The following is a 16381-nucleotide window of genomic DNA, read 5'->3' as shown; positions in this document are numbered from 1 at the left end:
AATGACCCAACACACCTCCGGGCTGTGTAAGGACTATTTGACCAAGAAGGAGAGTGATGGAGTGCTGCATCAGATGACCTGGCCTCCACAATCACCCGACCTCAACCCAATTGAGATGGTTTGAGATGAGTTGGACCGCAGAGTGAAGGAAAAGCAGTCAACAAGTGCTCAGCATATGTGGGAAATCCTTCAAGACTGTTGGAAAAATATTCCAGGTGAAGCTGGTTGAGAGAATGCCAAGAGTGTGTAAAGCTGTCATCAAGGCAAAGGGTGGTTACTTTGAAGAATCTCAAATATAACATATTTGGATTTGTTTAACACTTTTTTGGTTACTACATCATTCCATATGTGTTATTTCATAGTTTTGATGTCTTCACTATTATTCTACAATGTAGAAAATAGTTTTAAAAAATAAAGAAAAACCCTGGAATGAGTAGGTGTGTCCAAACTTTTGACTGGTACTGTATGACCATGTTGTTGTCTCTTTAAAGCCACACTGTAAGATGTACATACCATCAAAGAGTGGGCCACCAACAAAACATAAACAATGGAGCAAGCGTAATGTTCACATACAATGCAAATACTGTAGCACTTGACTAAAGCTCTGCCTTATCTCAGCTCACTGGTCACGATAACAACACCCACCCGTAGCACGCGCTCCAGCAGGTATATCTCACTGGTCATCCCAAAAGCCAACACCTAATTTGGCCTTCTTTCCTTCCAGTCCTCTGCTGCCAATGACTGGAACGAATTGCAAAAATTGCTGGAGTTTGAGACTTATATCACCTTCATTAACTTTAAACATCAGCTATCTGAGCAGTCAACCGATCGCTGCAGCTGTACACAGCCCATCTGTAAATAGCCCATCCAATCTACCTACCTCATCCCATATTGTTTTTATTTACTTTTCTGCTCTTTTGCACACCAGTATTTCTACTTGCACATCATCATCTGAACATCTGTCACTCCAGTGTTAATTTGCTAAATTATAATTACTTCGCTACTATGGCCTATTTATTGCCTTACCTCCTCATGCCATTTGCACACAATGTTTAGACTTTTTTCTATTATGATATTCACTGTACGCTTGTTTATTCCATGTGTAACTCTGTTGTTGTATGTGTCGCACTGCTTTCCTTTATCTTGGCCAGGTCGGAGTTGTAAATGAGAACTTGTTCTCAACTGGCCTCCCTGGTTAAACAAAGGTGAAATAAATCAAAATTAAACAGTAATGACATCCCATTAGAACAGCGTTGTGCTTGTTTTATGATTTGAAACTACAATTTGTTTACAGTACCCATATGACAACAAAAACATGAACATTTGATGGATGGCAACTGAATATAGTTAGGGTAGGTCATATAGTTTTAAGTCATGTACCTCCAATTCAGAGAAGGCTGGTGGGAGTAGCAATAGGAGGACGGGCTCATTGTAATGGTTTTAATGGAATCATGGAATGGAGTCAAACAAGTTGTTTCCATTATGTTTTTTGTGTTTTGCACCATTCCATTGATTCCATTCATTCCATTACAATGAGCCCGTCCTCAAATAGCTCCTCCCACCAGCCTCTTCTACTCAACATCAAGGAATATGATTCATCAGTTAAAATTACTGGAAATATTTTCTTACTGGAAAATAGCAGACTGTCGCTTTAAGGGGAAATACGCTCCAACTGTTCCAAATATGGTCATGTCACCGCCCCGTAAACAAGGCTCAACCGCAGGCTAGTGTGCATGAGCCTGTGCAGGAAAGATAGTAGTGGAAATAGGGCAGGGTCCAGGGACTGGACATAATATTCGCATTGGTATTCATTATTCTATGGGGATGGTTTCTAGATGATAGGCTATTCATTGCGCGGCTGCACAGATTTGGACAGCAACCCAGATCTGCTTTCTAGGGCGATGGATCAACCGAAAACAAGCTCATGTGGGATTTGTAACGATTGAAACCTGTGTTAGTGCGCAACTTCGGAAACTAAGTGGAGTCGATCTGGCGACGCGCAAGAATGTCGCAATTGAGTGGTAACTGGTACTTTCCATAGGATCGTTAGCTGTATATGAGTAGCCTATGTGTCGTGACTTCACAGTAACGGTGTCTTTCAATGGTGATAGTACGCACTATCTTGGTTCATGATCATTGCAGATCGCACAATATCTTGCGAAACCAGGAATGAATTTACAGGAGGTTGACCCATATCACCAGACTGTTGTTTACCTGTGTTGAAATACCTTCAAACAGTAAGGACATTTTCCTTGCGTGCCTTTTGTGTAGAATGTCTGTGAGGAAACGTGCGTAATGTTGACTTTGGGTGTATGGAGATGTTGGGCAACGGAGCATCCATAACAACACAGAGGGATTGTCAACCAAAACAGACTTTGAAAAACAATGAGTCAAGATGAAGGGATATCCTTGTCGGTCCCCTCTTCTAGTCCTGGCTCGAACACAGAGGGTGCCCGCGGGGGATCTGCTGGCTCCCGGGAAGAGAGAGGCTGTGGTGACCCCATCCCCGCCGCTGGGACATTCTGGCACGACTCTGTGGTCAGCGGAAGCATCAGTCCGAGTATCCTGAGCTGTCCGATGGACAGTGGCTGCTTGTTATCTACGGGGAAATGTAAAAGCAGGGCCGTCACTGTGGCATATGTCGTCAACAGCGAGCTCACTCAACTGCACACCGCAGAGAACATGGCCCTGCATTGCCTGAAAGACGCGTGCGAGTCCGTGGGAAGTCAACTAGAAATCATACATTTTGGAAAGATCGACTTTGGGGAGACGTGTGTGCTTGACCAGTTCTATAATGCAGGTAAGAGGTGATGATGACATGCAGAGTGCATGAGGTGGGTTATTGAATATGTTGCACTCAAACTATCAGAACCAAACCATATTTACTTTTGTCACTGTCTTTTCATCTAAATCAAACCCCAGACATCAAATCCCAGCCTTCAACACATGACATAGGGGATATTCATATAAGGTCAAACGTTTTAGAACACCTACTCATTCAAGGGTTTTTCTTTATTTGTGCTATTTTCTACATTGTAGAATGATATTGAAGACATCAAAACTGTGAAATAACACATATGGAATCATGTAGTAACCAAAAAAAGAGTTAAACAAATCAAAATATAGTCTATATTTGAGATTCTTCAAATAGCCACTCTTTGCTCTGACACTTTTGAATGAGTAGGTGTTCTAAAACTTTTGACCGGTAGTGTATTTACCAAAGGTATAACAGGTTCACTACTGTTCAATACACATTCCTGTGGGTGGGAATTGGGCTACGGTGCACATTAATCCACATGCCACACCACTTGCTCTAATGGGGCTTCCATGGTGGTTGCCGTGAGCAGCACACAGAAAACTGCAGATAACATTTTTACATGTCGTGGCTTAGAAGCCTTACATTAACCCCCCCAGTTTCCATATTTCTTTCCACTACATAGCCTATAGCCTACCAATTTGTGTTCATCTGGAACACATAGAGCACTGAATAGACTCAATGGTGGAATGCCTAATTTGCTCCACAAATGTGCCTCCCGAAGTGAGCCTCCTGAGCGTCATGGATTGTTCTGCTAAGTATGAGCAGGGGTTTGAGTTTCCATTAGACTCCAGAAGTGAACTGAACCTTTTCAGTCTAAAGCACTTTTCCTCCTTTGCCCATATATCTAAAACTGTTCCCTTCAACCCAAATGGAAATGTGTTGTTGCCTAGTGGGGTTTCTTCAAAGTCAGATTTTCAAAATGAGTATTACTGTGTGTTTGCAAGGATCACTCCTTCATATGAATAGCAGCTGATGACCTGGATGTTGTACCGTGGTCGATTTTAGGGTCCACTGTACGGTCAACTATAACGCTATTTGCCAACCTTCAAGGTTTGAAATACAGGATGGGAGATGATGAGGGACATACTATAAAGTATTCAAACCATGTTGCAGAGAAATTGAAGTTGTATAGTTGTGGCCAGATATATTGGCGCCCTTGCACTTTTTTGGGGGGATAATTTCCGATTTCTTCTCAAATAAATTGAAATAATTGATCTTTTTTTGTCTCCACACCTTGTTATTGAATTTTAAACAACGCAGAACCATTTTTATCTTTGTAAAGACATGGCATGGATAAGATTATTGGCACCCCGGAGCGAGTACTTGGTTGCAAAGCCTTTGGCCAAAATAACTGCCAACAAATGCTTATTGTAGCCATCAATGAACTTGCTGCACGTTTCTACTGGCTATTTGACCCACTCTTCAGCAGAAAACTGCTCTATTTTTTCCCTCCGCCGACTGCTGTTTTCACCATAGGTTTGCTGACCAACAGTCTTTTTCCCCCTCTTGAATCATTCCAGGGTGCTTTCGATCTGCGTTTGGGGTTGTTGACTTGCTGGAAAACCCCCGACCATCAACAGATACAATGATTTTGGACAGCGGGTTGAACATTGCACTCTAAAACACCTTGATAATCTCCTGATTTCATGATGTCTTGCACACATGATGCCCCCCAGTACAAGAGGCAGAAAAGCAACCTCACAGCATTATCAAACCTTCCCCATGTTTGATTTTACGGTGGGTGTTCTTTTCGTTGAATGCTTAATTTGGTCATTGGTAAATATAGGAGACCCCACTGCTGAAAGAGACACAATAAATCCTGATTGAACTTCTCAGAAACCCACCTAAACAAACTTAAATCCTGGGGGAAATGTTCTGTGGACCAATGAAACAAAATTATAGCTCTTTGGCAATACAGATCAGCACTGTGTTTACTGATGACTAAATTAAACATTCAATGAAAAGAACACCCTCCCTACAATCAAATATTTGGAAGGTTTGATAATGCTGTGGGGTTGCTTTGCTGCTCTGGTACTGAGGGCATTGAACTTGCGCAAGGCATCATGAAACAGCAGATTATTAGGTGTTTTGGAGTCCAATGTTAAACCTAGTGTCCAAAAAATGGGGAACCATTAAAGGTTGTTGGTCTTCCAGCGGGACAACAACCCAAAACACACATCAAAAAGCACCCAGAAATGGTTCAAGAAGATATTTATTTTATTTGAATCACTTAGCAGATGTTCTTATCCGAATTACAGGAGCAATTAGGGTTAAGTGCCTTGCACATCGACAGATTCTTCACCTAGTCAGCTCTGGGATTCGAACCTTTCAATTACTGGCCCAACTCTCTTACCTGCTAGGCTATCTGCTGCCCCAGAAGAGATGCTGGAATGTTCTGGAGAGGCCAGCAAAGAGTCCAGATCTGAAACATATCCAAAACCTATGGCGAGAGCTGAAAACAGCAGTTGGTGGAGGGCGCCCCTTAAGCACAGCAGTTTGCTGCTTAAGAGTGGTCCAAATTACCAGTAGAAAGGTGCAGCAGGGGCCTCCCGAGTGGCGCAGTGGTCTAAGGCGCTGCATCGCAGTGCTAGCTGTGCCACCAGAGACTCTGGGTTCGAGCCCAGGCTCTGTCGCAGCCGGCCGCGACCGGGAGGACCATGGGGCGACGTACAATTGGCCCAGCGTCGTCCGGGTTAGGGAGGGTTTGCCCGGTAGGGATATCCTTGTCTCATCGCGCACTAGCGACTCGTGTGCGGGCTGGGTGCAGTGCATGCTCGCCAGGTGCACGGTGTTTCCTCCGACACATTGGTGCGGCTGGCTTCTGGGTTGGATGCGCGCTGTGTTAAGAAGCAGTGCGGCTTGATTGGGTTGTGTTTCGAAGGACGCATGGCTTTCGACCTTCGTCTCTCCCGAGCCCGTACGAGTTGTAGCGATGAGACCAGATAGTAACTACTAACAATTGGATACCACGAAATTGGGGAGAAAAACCGGGTAAAAAAAATTTAAGAGGGGAAAAAAAGAAAGGTGCAGCAGGCTCATTGATGGCTACAATTATCTTGGCCAAATGCTGTGCAACCAAGTACTAGTTCTGTGGAGCCAATTATTTTTGTTCATGCCATTGTTCTTTATTTTGTAAATTCAAATCGTATACTTAAGTTTACTTTCTTTTTTAAATGTCAACTTAATTTAGAAGAAATAGGGAATTATTTAAGAAAGGTGCAAGGGTGCCAATATTTTTGGCCGCAACTGTATATAGCTAATGCAGTTGTATCCCTGACACACATAAAATACACAGTAATAACACTAATGACATATTCTCCATGGTAATATTCCATAATACAATAGGGCATTTTCTCAGTGAAGTAAATGTTAAAACACCCGTGTTGTATAGACTTAGCTGACATCATAGCTTAAAGGATTGTCGGTTGTCAAAACATTGTTGGTTGTGTAAACGGAACTCAATTTTCCCCCTTTTTTTTGCTTTGGCTATTTTCCACAGGGCCTCTGTGGATTTTCAGTATAATTCAAATGGGAGGTGGAAAGCAGTTCCCAGAAACCCCTTTTTAATATCTGTTAAATGAACACAAGCTTTATTGAGATGACTGACAGAAGCTTCTTAAAGATTGGCAACTTCTTTATCGTGTTCCTACAACAGGACATGTTAGGGATGGAATCATGGAACACAAGAAACGAGAACAAAACTCTAGCTTTCGTATACAATGAACTAGAGGCTTGTCCGCTTTACTTCTTATTTGGAAGAGTTGAACTACCACATTCTGAATGTCAGTGCTTACCTCATAAGAAGGGAGCAGTCACAGAACATGTAAATAAGTGCATCAGCAATGTGCAGGTGGAAGCACATTTTCACAGTACATCAAATAGCTGTTCAGATCCATATAAAATGTTCACATGTGACCTCGCTGAGTAAACACAGCAGTGGCTATTGACCTAACCCCATCAGCTCAATAGATAAAGGTCAAAGCACACAGCCATCCTAATGAAGTGAGCCAGTGGTGTAGGCTACTGTTAAAAAAGGGGTAATGGTTTTAAATGGATAATGGATAAATATTGATCCAAATAAATGGATAATGCTTTGCCTTTACTGTATGTTGGTCCCCAAAGGACAACACTCTTGCGCTGACTGCCACCTGTAACTGTGCCCGGGAAGCAGTATAAGCCATAGCTATGGCATGCAGGAAAGTACGGTCATGGTTGATCATTATACCACATGTCTGTGTAATTTGGATGGAGGACAATAGTGTTTAAGAGTCCATGGTGATTCCGAGAACAGTATTACCTTGGTATAAGTGTTTGTTTACCCCTCAGCTAAAGTGGCTCCGCTGTGGGCTGAACTGAACCATTGGCTGTCTGACTGTGCGAACTAGACGACAAGCCTGTACACAGTGTCTTCTCACACCAGGGACCCAGTGTGTGTTCCATTCAGTTGCTCGAATGTTTGTCCTTTTGAGAGTCTGTATCCATGACATCCCAAATCCTACCATGTAAATCTCTGGAGAAGAAAGCCTGGATGTTTAACCCAGAGTCTCTCCTCATTTCAGTTGGTCCCGAAATGAAGCACTGAACTTCAGCACCATATCACTGGAGGCTGTCATAAAGGAAACAGTCAGACTGTTGTGATGTACAGTAGAGGTCACCTGGAGGGAACAACTCTCCCCAAACAATGTGGTATCACGAGACAAAATATTGAATGTATAGTCAAGAGTGTGTCCTTTGATAGAGAATTCTATTCTGGAGAAATATCTATAGAGTATATATACTGGATTCAAAGGTTATCAGTCACTCAACATTACAGGATAGGCCTACACACACCACATTCAGCATTGTTTTCCCTGTCAAAGGATTCCACCACAAGATCCCACATGCACTCTGACCTGAAGGCTGGCTGGCAGCTGTCACTCTCTGCTCCTATTGGTTGTCTACTAAGTTGTTTATCCATGTTCATGTGTACGCTGGCTGCCCATGTGGGTCAGAAAGCATTAGGTCAGGAGAAATTGGATCACCAACCACATTACTTTCCAGGAAATATAGTCTTTACTGGAAAGGAAGAGAAAAAATTCATGTGTTCCTCAGAAACATAGAGTGGTGTAGAGTGTTGGTTGACCAAAGCACTCTGTCAGGTTTTATCTGCAGTTTGGGTATGTGGTATCACATTTGCCAGCAGCAGTTGGCAGTAGGGCAAGGGAGTAGTTATGACCTGTTGATGTTGGCAGGGTGAGACTATTGCTTGACCTCACAAAGGTATCTTGGTGCTGTATTTCTTTATTGCCAGGTGATCACTTTGTATATTAGTATCCTTCATGTTAAATGGAATTACGTTGAGACATAAAGTGCCCTTGTTAAAAACAAGTTCTGTTTAGTTTGTTTCTTTAACAAGAGGCCAATCAGGAAGTATAAGGCCAATCTTGGCAACTGACACTGTAGGGACCAGGAAGCTCCTTTTGTTTGTGAGATTGGATGAGATCAATTCACATTCTGTTCTTACACTTTCCCCTTGGGCCATGGCACTCACTACTCACTCTCTGAAATATGCTAGTGTGAACAGAAACTAAACTACCAGATGCCGAGGATTCTTTCTACCGAAGGCCCTGGTGCTACTGACAAGTTTCTCTCCTTTCCAGTCGGAGCTGGGGTTTGTCTCTTTCCTGCATATTGCACTCATTTCTAAAAAATAAAGTAGTATTTCTTCTTTTTGGGCAAGGCTTCCCACCAGCTTATTAACCATTGTAAAAGTACCCTGCATTCTTTCTTATGACTGGGTTTATTTATAGAATCAGGCACGACATGCTCAATTTAAACACCAACACGGTGTCTTATTCCTTCCATTGTTTTTGCATAACAACACTGAACCTAATTTGGGCACTTAAGCCTCTTTTAACTGGTTTGGTTTCATGGGCCAACAAACCTGATCTGAAAATAACAATACACGTCTGAGTGCTTAAATTGCTTCCTGGAAGCAGCTAGCAACACTGGATGCTTGTGTGAATTGATTATTAGTCCCATAGATTTGTCTTGACTGATTGTAGGACATCATGATGCACTGGTAGTTCCCTCTTCAATTCCGCTTCAATTTGACTGCAGGGAAACATAATGGAATGTGAACGGAGCACACTCTGCAGATAGAGGTCTCCAAGAACTGCTGTTTTTGGAATTTTGGCAGCGGACGTTCACATATCTCTGCGCTTAAGTCACCACTGGCCCCTTCGAGCACGGTCATTATCAGACACAAGGTCCTATTGCATCTTTGGGGAAAAGAAAACTGCAGTCTTGGGAAACATTCACTTCCAGTGGAGACTAGGGACCGTCATTCTTCCACTATGGGGTTGTTCCGTCCTGCGTCCTCCTCAGTGCGGCTGAGCTCCAGGGAAATCCATGACACTGGCGCGCTAGTACACTCCCCTCTTTCCTCCTGAGTGATAAGGGGAAAGTACACATCACGGATGGCTAGACAGTGATGTCTTCACTTAACACCGTCATAGTTTGATAATGGATAGATGGATTATCACTGAGCAGAATATGCTGAGAAATGAATGATTAAGCTTCAGGCATTCAATCGTCCATCCACAATGGCGCGACGCCAACTGCTGAAATTCTCAACAAAGGCCTGAGAATTTTCTTACTACAATCTGAAATAATTACATTCTCAAGTGTTCTCATCTTGTGTATGTCTCGCTGGCATTTATTCACTGTGTGTGGTCAAAAGATATGCTTGAAGTAGAGCTACAGGATTTTGGGGGGGATACGCTTGAGATCTTCAAAATATAAATTAAATATGGGATTGTAACGTTACTCTTACAGTTTTTCTTGCATGTCAACATTTGCATACATAAAGACACGCAGTTTATTAGGTACACCCATTTAGTACCAGGTCAGACCGCCCTTTGCCTCTAGAACAGCCTGAATTCTATGGGGACTAGAAACATTGCTCAATTGGTATCAAGGGAGCTAACGTGTGCCAGGAAAACATTCCCCACATCATTAAACTACCGCCACCAGCCTGTACCATTGACACCAGGAACGATGGGGCCTTGGACTCATGCCACCAGCATGACGTAACCGGAACCGGGATTCTTTGGACCAGGCAATGTTTTTCCACTCCTCAATTGTCCAGTGTTGTCCAGTGACAAGGACCGACGAGTTGTGCGTTCCGAGATGCCATTCTGCACACCACTGTTGTATTGTGCCGTTTGTTTGTGGCCCGCCTGTTCGCTTGCATGATTCTTGCCATTCTCCTTTGACCTCTCTCATCTACGAGCTGTTTTCGCCCACAGGACTGCTGCTGACTGGATGTTTTTTGTTTGTCGCACCATTCTCGGTAAATCCTAAAGACTGTTGTGCGTGAAAAAGCCCAGGAGGCCGGGCGTTTCTGAGATACAGGAACCGGCACCCCTGGCACCGTCGATCATACCACGCTCAAAGTCACTTAGGTCACTCGTTTTGCCCATTCTAGCGTTCAATCAAACAGTAACTGAATGCCTCAATACCTCAATGCCTATCTGCCTGCTTTATGTAGCAAGCCACAGCCACGTGACTGTCTGTAGGAGATAAACATTTTCGTGAACGGGGTGTTGTACCTAATAAACTGGTCACTGAGAGTATATGCAGTTGAAATCAGAAGTTTACATACACTTAGGTTGGAGTCATTGAAACTCGTTTTTAGTTTTGGCAAGTCGGTTAGGACATCCACTTATGGATGACACAAGTCATTTTTCCAACAATTGTTTACAGACAGATTATTTGACTTATAATTCACTGTATCACAATTCCAGTGGGTCAGAAGTTTACGTACACTAAGTTGACTCTGCCTTTAAACAGTTTGGAAAATTCCAGAAAATTATGTCATGGCTTTAGAAGCTCCTGATAGGCTAAAATCAAAAGGAATCAGCCAAGACCTCAGGAAAAAAATTGTAGACATCCACAAGTCTGGTTCATCCTTGGGAGCAATTGCCAAACGCTTGAAGGTACCACGTTCATCTGTACAAACAATAGTACACAAGTATAAACACCATGGGACCACGCAGACGTCATACCGCTCAGGAAGGAGACGTGTTGTCTCCTAGAGATGAACGTACTGTCACGTTCTGACCATCGTTCGTGTGTGTTTTCCTTGTTTTAGTGTTGGTCAGGACGTGAGCTGGGTGGGCATTCTATGTTGTGTGTCTGGTTTGTCTATTTCTATGTTTGGCCTGATATGGTTCTCAATCAGAGGCAGGTGTTAGTCATTGTCTCTGATTGGGAACCATATTTAGGTAGCCTGTTTGGTGTTGGGTTTTGTGGGTGATTGTTCCTGTCTCTGTGTTTGCACCAGATAGGACTGGTTAGGTTTTCACATTTTATTATTTTGTAGTTTATTCATGTATAGTTTTTCCTTTATTAAACAAACATGAATCATCACAACGCTGCATTTTGGTCCGACTCTCCTTCACCTAAAGAAAACCGTTACACGTACTTTGGTGTGAAAAGTGCAAATCAATCCCAGAACAACAGGAAAGGACCTTGTGAAGATGCTGGAGGAAACAGGTACAAAAGTATCTATATCCACAGTAAAACGAGTCCTATATCGACATAACCTGAAAGGCCGCTCAGCAAGGAAGGAACCAAAACCGCCATTAAAAAGCCAGACTACAGTTTGCAACTGCACGTGGGGACAAATATCGTACTTTTTGTAGAAATATCCTCTGTTCTGATGAAACAAAAATAGAACTGTTTGGCCATAATGACCATTGTTTTGTTTGGAGGAAAAGGGGGAGGCTTGCAAGCCGACGAAAACCATCCCAACTGTGAAGCACGGGGGTGGCAGCATCATGTTGTGGGTGTGCTTTGCTGCAGGAGGGACTGGTCCACTTCACAAAATAGATGGCATCATGAGGTAGGAAATTTATGTGGATATATTGAAGCAACATCTCAAGACATCAGTCAGGAAGTTCAAGCTTGGTCCCAAATGGGTCTTCCAAATGGACATTGACCCCAAGTTTACTTCCAAAGTTGTGGCAAAATGGCTTAAGGACAACAAAGTCAAGATATTGGAGTGGCCATCACAAAACCCTGACCTCAATCCTATAGAAAATTTGTGGGCAGAACTGAAAAAGTGTGTGCGAGCAAGGAGGCCTACAAAGCCAACTCAGTTACACCAGCTCTGTCAGGAGGAATGAGCCAAAATTCACGCAACTTATTGTGGGAATCTTGTGGAAGGCTACCCGCAACAATTTTAAAGGCAATGCTACCAAAACTAATAAAGTGTATGTACATTTCTGACCCACTGGGAATGTGATGAAAGAAATAAAACCTGAAATAAATCGTTCTCTCTACTATTGTCACGCCCTGGCCATAGAGAGGCTTTTTATTCTCTATTTTGGTTAGGCCAAGGTGTGACTAGGGGTGGACGTTCTATGTTCTTTTTTCTATGTTTTTGTATTTTTGTTTTTTGCCGGGTATGGTTCTCAATCAGGGACAGCTGTCTGTCATTGTCTCTGATTGAGAACCATACTTAGGTAGCTCTTGCCCACATGGGTTTTGTGGGTAGTTACTTTCTGTTATGTGTATGTCACCTTTCAGAACTGTTTCGTTTCTCCTTTGTTATTTTGTTCAGTGTTCTCGGTTTAATAAATATATGATGAACACTTACCACGCTGCGCTTTGGTCCTCACCTCATTCCAACGATGATCGTGACAACTATTAATTTCACATTCTAAAATAAAGTGGTGATCCTAACTGACCTAAAAACAGGGCATTTTTACTAGGATTAAATGTCAGGAACTGTTTAAATGTATTTGGCTAAGGTGACTGTAAACTTCCGACTTGAACTGTATGTGTTTTTCTGAGGCTTTGAAGAGGAAATTATACACATTGTCTGGCCTGTTTTTTATATTTTTTATATTTAATGAAAGCTCTGTGAACGTGAGCATATCATGAGAATTCAAGACTTAAGTATTCATGCAAGTGTTTGCATAAGTCCATGGATTTATAGTACATGATTCTTTGTCTCCCAGACACCTGCTAGGTGGGCACACTCTTTGGCATGGAGTAAAAGAGGGAATCGAATCCCTCTGCCCTTTTTCTGATTGACCAGTAACACTCCTACAGAGGTAAAATAGCGATTCCATCAGTAGGAGGTATAAACTGGTTTCGAAAGCAATCAGAACGTATATTAGCCTACTTCTATCTTGTTTAGGTTTTTCCCCACCTCATTTTGGGTTAAAGGAGAGTTGTATAGGCACAGCCTAGTCAAGCCAGCGGTGACTGACCACACTCTCTGTGTGTTTCCGAACAACAGGCAAGGGGTTTAAAATGGGTCTACGTAATTGACAAAGCAGCAGCAATGTTTGTTGTGATTTATTGGAGATTTTTTTTTTGGGGGGGGGGGGGGGGGGGGTTCTCTGAATGATTTAGTGTTGTTCGTCAGAATAAGTATCAGTAAATGTGCTTAGTGAAAAGAAGAGCATCGGTCTTAGATATATTCAACGCCGTATTACTGGGAGTCACGACTGCAGCGGTGGCTGTCAAGTTCAAGGAATAGTTGAGGACACAGAGTATGAATAAGAGCTGCAGTCTGTCCTCACCCATTGTTGTGTCTGTGCGTTGTTCTGAGAAGGGAAATGAAACATTTTTTTTTTTCCCTGTCAGTAAATGGATAGACGTCAGAGAATAGTACTCAGTAAAAAGCAAGGGCACCAAGAACTCACACAATGTTCATCCGCTATTCCCAGAGCCCCATTTCCTCCTTCTGTTTTGTTGTTCACTGTTCTGTTCTTTGGAAAAGATCAGCAGTGGGGGAGATGTGCCACCCCCTTTGTTGGCACTGCGAAATGGGCAGTGCCAACAAAGGGGGTGGCAGATTATGACCGCTCGTGTGTCACAGTTGAGAGACTCAGGTGTTCTACTTCCAACCTTGTTTTGAGGATTCAAATACAACAGAAAAACAAGGACTTGCGTACATGGCCTACATCACTTTTGTGTGCAGAGTTGTTTGTCACCAGCTATTCATGTTTCGAGAGTTGGCTGTTGATAATTGGCTAGTGTATCACCACTAACACTTATAACCCATTGATGCTGCATCTATTCCCTAAACTCAAAATCAATATTTTCTATCAAGTCTCTCATATCCCAGCACTCTTTAAACCGTACTTTTAAAACAAAGTGCCAGTACAAATGTGCATAAAGCAGTCAAGTGTACAGTACTGCATCATGCCTCGCCAGACACCTCAGTGTTGTCAGCTGAGAGCTGAGGAGCTCTTAAGTCAAAGAGGCCACTCATGTCTCCTCTTACTCTCTAGCACAAGACTCTCATTCTCTGCGTCTACCACATTTTCCAAATGTCTACATTTTCCCCCTAAAGCATCATTCATATAAGCCCTGCCCTATGTAAGCTAATATTTTCCCCTGGCTCATACCTAATCCTATACAAGGCAGAGGCTTCCAAGGATAGCGCGGTATGTACCCCACCCGTTTCCTCATAGAAGTGTCTGTGACGTTCTAACTTCTACACAGATGGATGCCTCCACTACTGGTATCAAACATTTGCAGTTGTAACGGCCGTCGTTGGTGTAAAAAGGTGAGGACCAAGGTGCAGCGTGGCACGTGTTCGGCATTTTATTAAATATAACTGAACACTAGATGACAAAGTAACAAAAGGCACAACCGCAACAGCTCCGTCAGGTGCAACACACACTAAACAGAAAATAACTACCCACAACCCATAGTGGGAAAACAGGCTGCCTAAGTATGGTTCTCAATCAGAGACAACGATTGCCAGCTGCCTCTGATTGAGAACCATACCAGGCCAAACACATAGAAATAGAAAACATAGAACACAAAACATAGAATGCCCACCCCAACTCACGCCCTGACCAAACCAAAATAGAGACCTAACAAAGGATAGGTCAGGACGTGACAGCAGTTCTCTGGTCTTTTCACATTAACACATCTCTCAAATGTAATATTGATGGGGGCTCCTCTGCTAGCGGATAAATGAGTCCCGTAATATATTATTCAACAGCAAGCCTGTACTATCTGGAATGAGGAGATGCTGGCATTTGACCTCATCCAGTATTCATACTCACTGTACATCAGCAGTCTCTGATCTTTTGCATGATCTGTATTGTCTTCAGCATAACAATTATCGTTTTATTTCCTATTGCGTATGTCTGTAACAGGGACTCAGTCTCAAGCAATGATCCCTTTAATTTTACGTTTACTGTGAACACTGAGGCTGTACCGACTTTAAGTTGCAGTTTTAACAGTGGCCAAGTTGGCTACTGTGGCTATTTGATCATAATGTAGGGCCTACCAGAGTGGCCTACCATCAACAACAATGGAGAAAATGCATCCCATAACATTTGAACATGGAAATAGCTGTTATATCATTCAGCCTACAGTAGCAGATAATGTGTGGTGTTCAATGTAGGCCTACATTCCATGAGACTTTTGAAAAAAAAAACATGCAGGGCTCGACATGAACCTGTTAATCCACTTGTCCACTTAACATTATTGCAGAGAATCAGACCAATTAAGCTACCCTCTGCCTTTAACATTGCCCCTTTAAGACAAAAGAAAAAGCTCTTTACCTGACTAGCTTTTGAAAGATGGATAGAAATGCACACATTTTGTGCTCTTGTAGGAAGCAATCACTCCCCTATTGCTGACTTCAAATGATCTATAACTGGGCTCGTAACTCACTAACTAGCAAAGGATATGAACAAAATATGCACATGCGGCTACATGCAGCTCTTGCTTTGATCTCAAAACAAGCTCGTCTACTCATGATCACAGCACTCCAATTCAAGTAAATGGCACAGATCCATATTTGGCAATGGTCTATTTGCATTTAGGCCTACTGCAGCTCTGATTGGCTATGCCGCACGGTCTGTGTAGAGTGCAGGCTGAGTCGTGCACAGTAGAATCCTACTCAGATGCTTTCTGCCTACAACAAAATTTCTTGCATAGTTCGTTTTGTTTTGGTATGTTGCACTGAAAGGGCCTAATATTGTGTTGATTTAATCACAATTGCCACAGTAAAGGGAAACCTTGATAGTGTTAACTAACAGGGAAAATCTCGTGCTTCTCTCCGTGGGCTCTGATTTTTCTTCTGTGCCTGTGCTGCAGTCCTGGGGGAGCTGCGGGGCAGTCTCTGGGCCACTGCGTGCCCGCTCATGCACGCATGCAGTTTAGAGGGAACTGTTGTCTCAGTGATGGCTAATTAAGGGGATTTAAGTGCTCACTTGAAAGGTAAACCTCTGTGAAGGCACATATCATTGTTTATATATATTATTCATTTTTTTACCCCATTTTTGTGATATCTAATTGGTAGTTACAGTCTTGTCCTATCGCTGCAACTCCCGGACGGACTCGGGAGAGGCAAAGGTCGAGAGCCATGCATCCTCCGAAACACGACCCTGCCAAGCCGCACTGCTTCTTGACACAGTGCTCGCTTAATCCGGAAGCCAGCCACACTAATGTGTTGGAGGGAACACCGTACAACTGGCGACCGTGTGAGTGTGCATGCGCCCGGCCCGCGACATGAGTCGCTAGAACACGATGGGACAGGGA

At 43.0% G+C, this 16381-nt stretch overlaps 1 protein-coding gene across 1 annotated transcript in view; it reads left to right on the top strand.

The window, feature by feature from the left end:
* The first annotated feature begins 1661 nt into the window (after nt 1-1661).
* Nucleotides 1662-16381, top strand: part of map3k5 (mitogen-activated protein kinase kinase kinase 5) — a 59007-nt gene continuing 44287 nt past the window's right edge. The window contains exon 1 of the mRNA XM_021600315.3: nt 1662-2800. Coding sequence (XP_021455990.1) covers nt 2386-2800 — 415 coding nt within the window. The 5' untranslated portion in view covers nt 1662-2385. The remainder of the gene's footprint in view (nt 2801-16381) is intronic.

The sequence above is a fragment of the Oncorhynchus mykiss genome, chromosome 4 (genome assembly GCF_057628025.1).
Source record: "Oncorhynchus mykiss isolate SJ-2025 chromosome 4, ASM5762802v1, whole genome shotgun sequence".
Lineage (NCBI taxonomy): Eukaryota > Metazoa > Chordata > Actinopteri > Salmoniformes > Salmonidae > Oncorhynchus > Oncorhynchus mykiss.
Note: the sequence above shows the minus strand (reverse complement) of the source record. Positions and strands in the feature narration are given on the sequence as shown.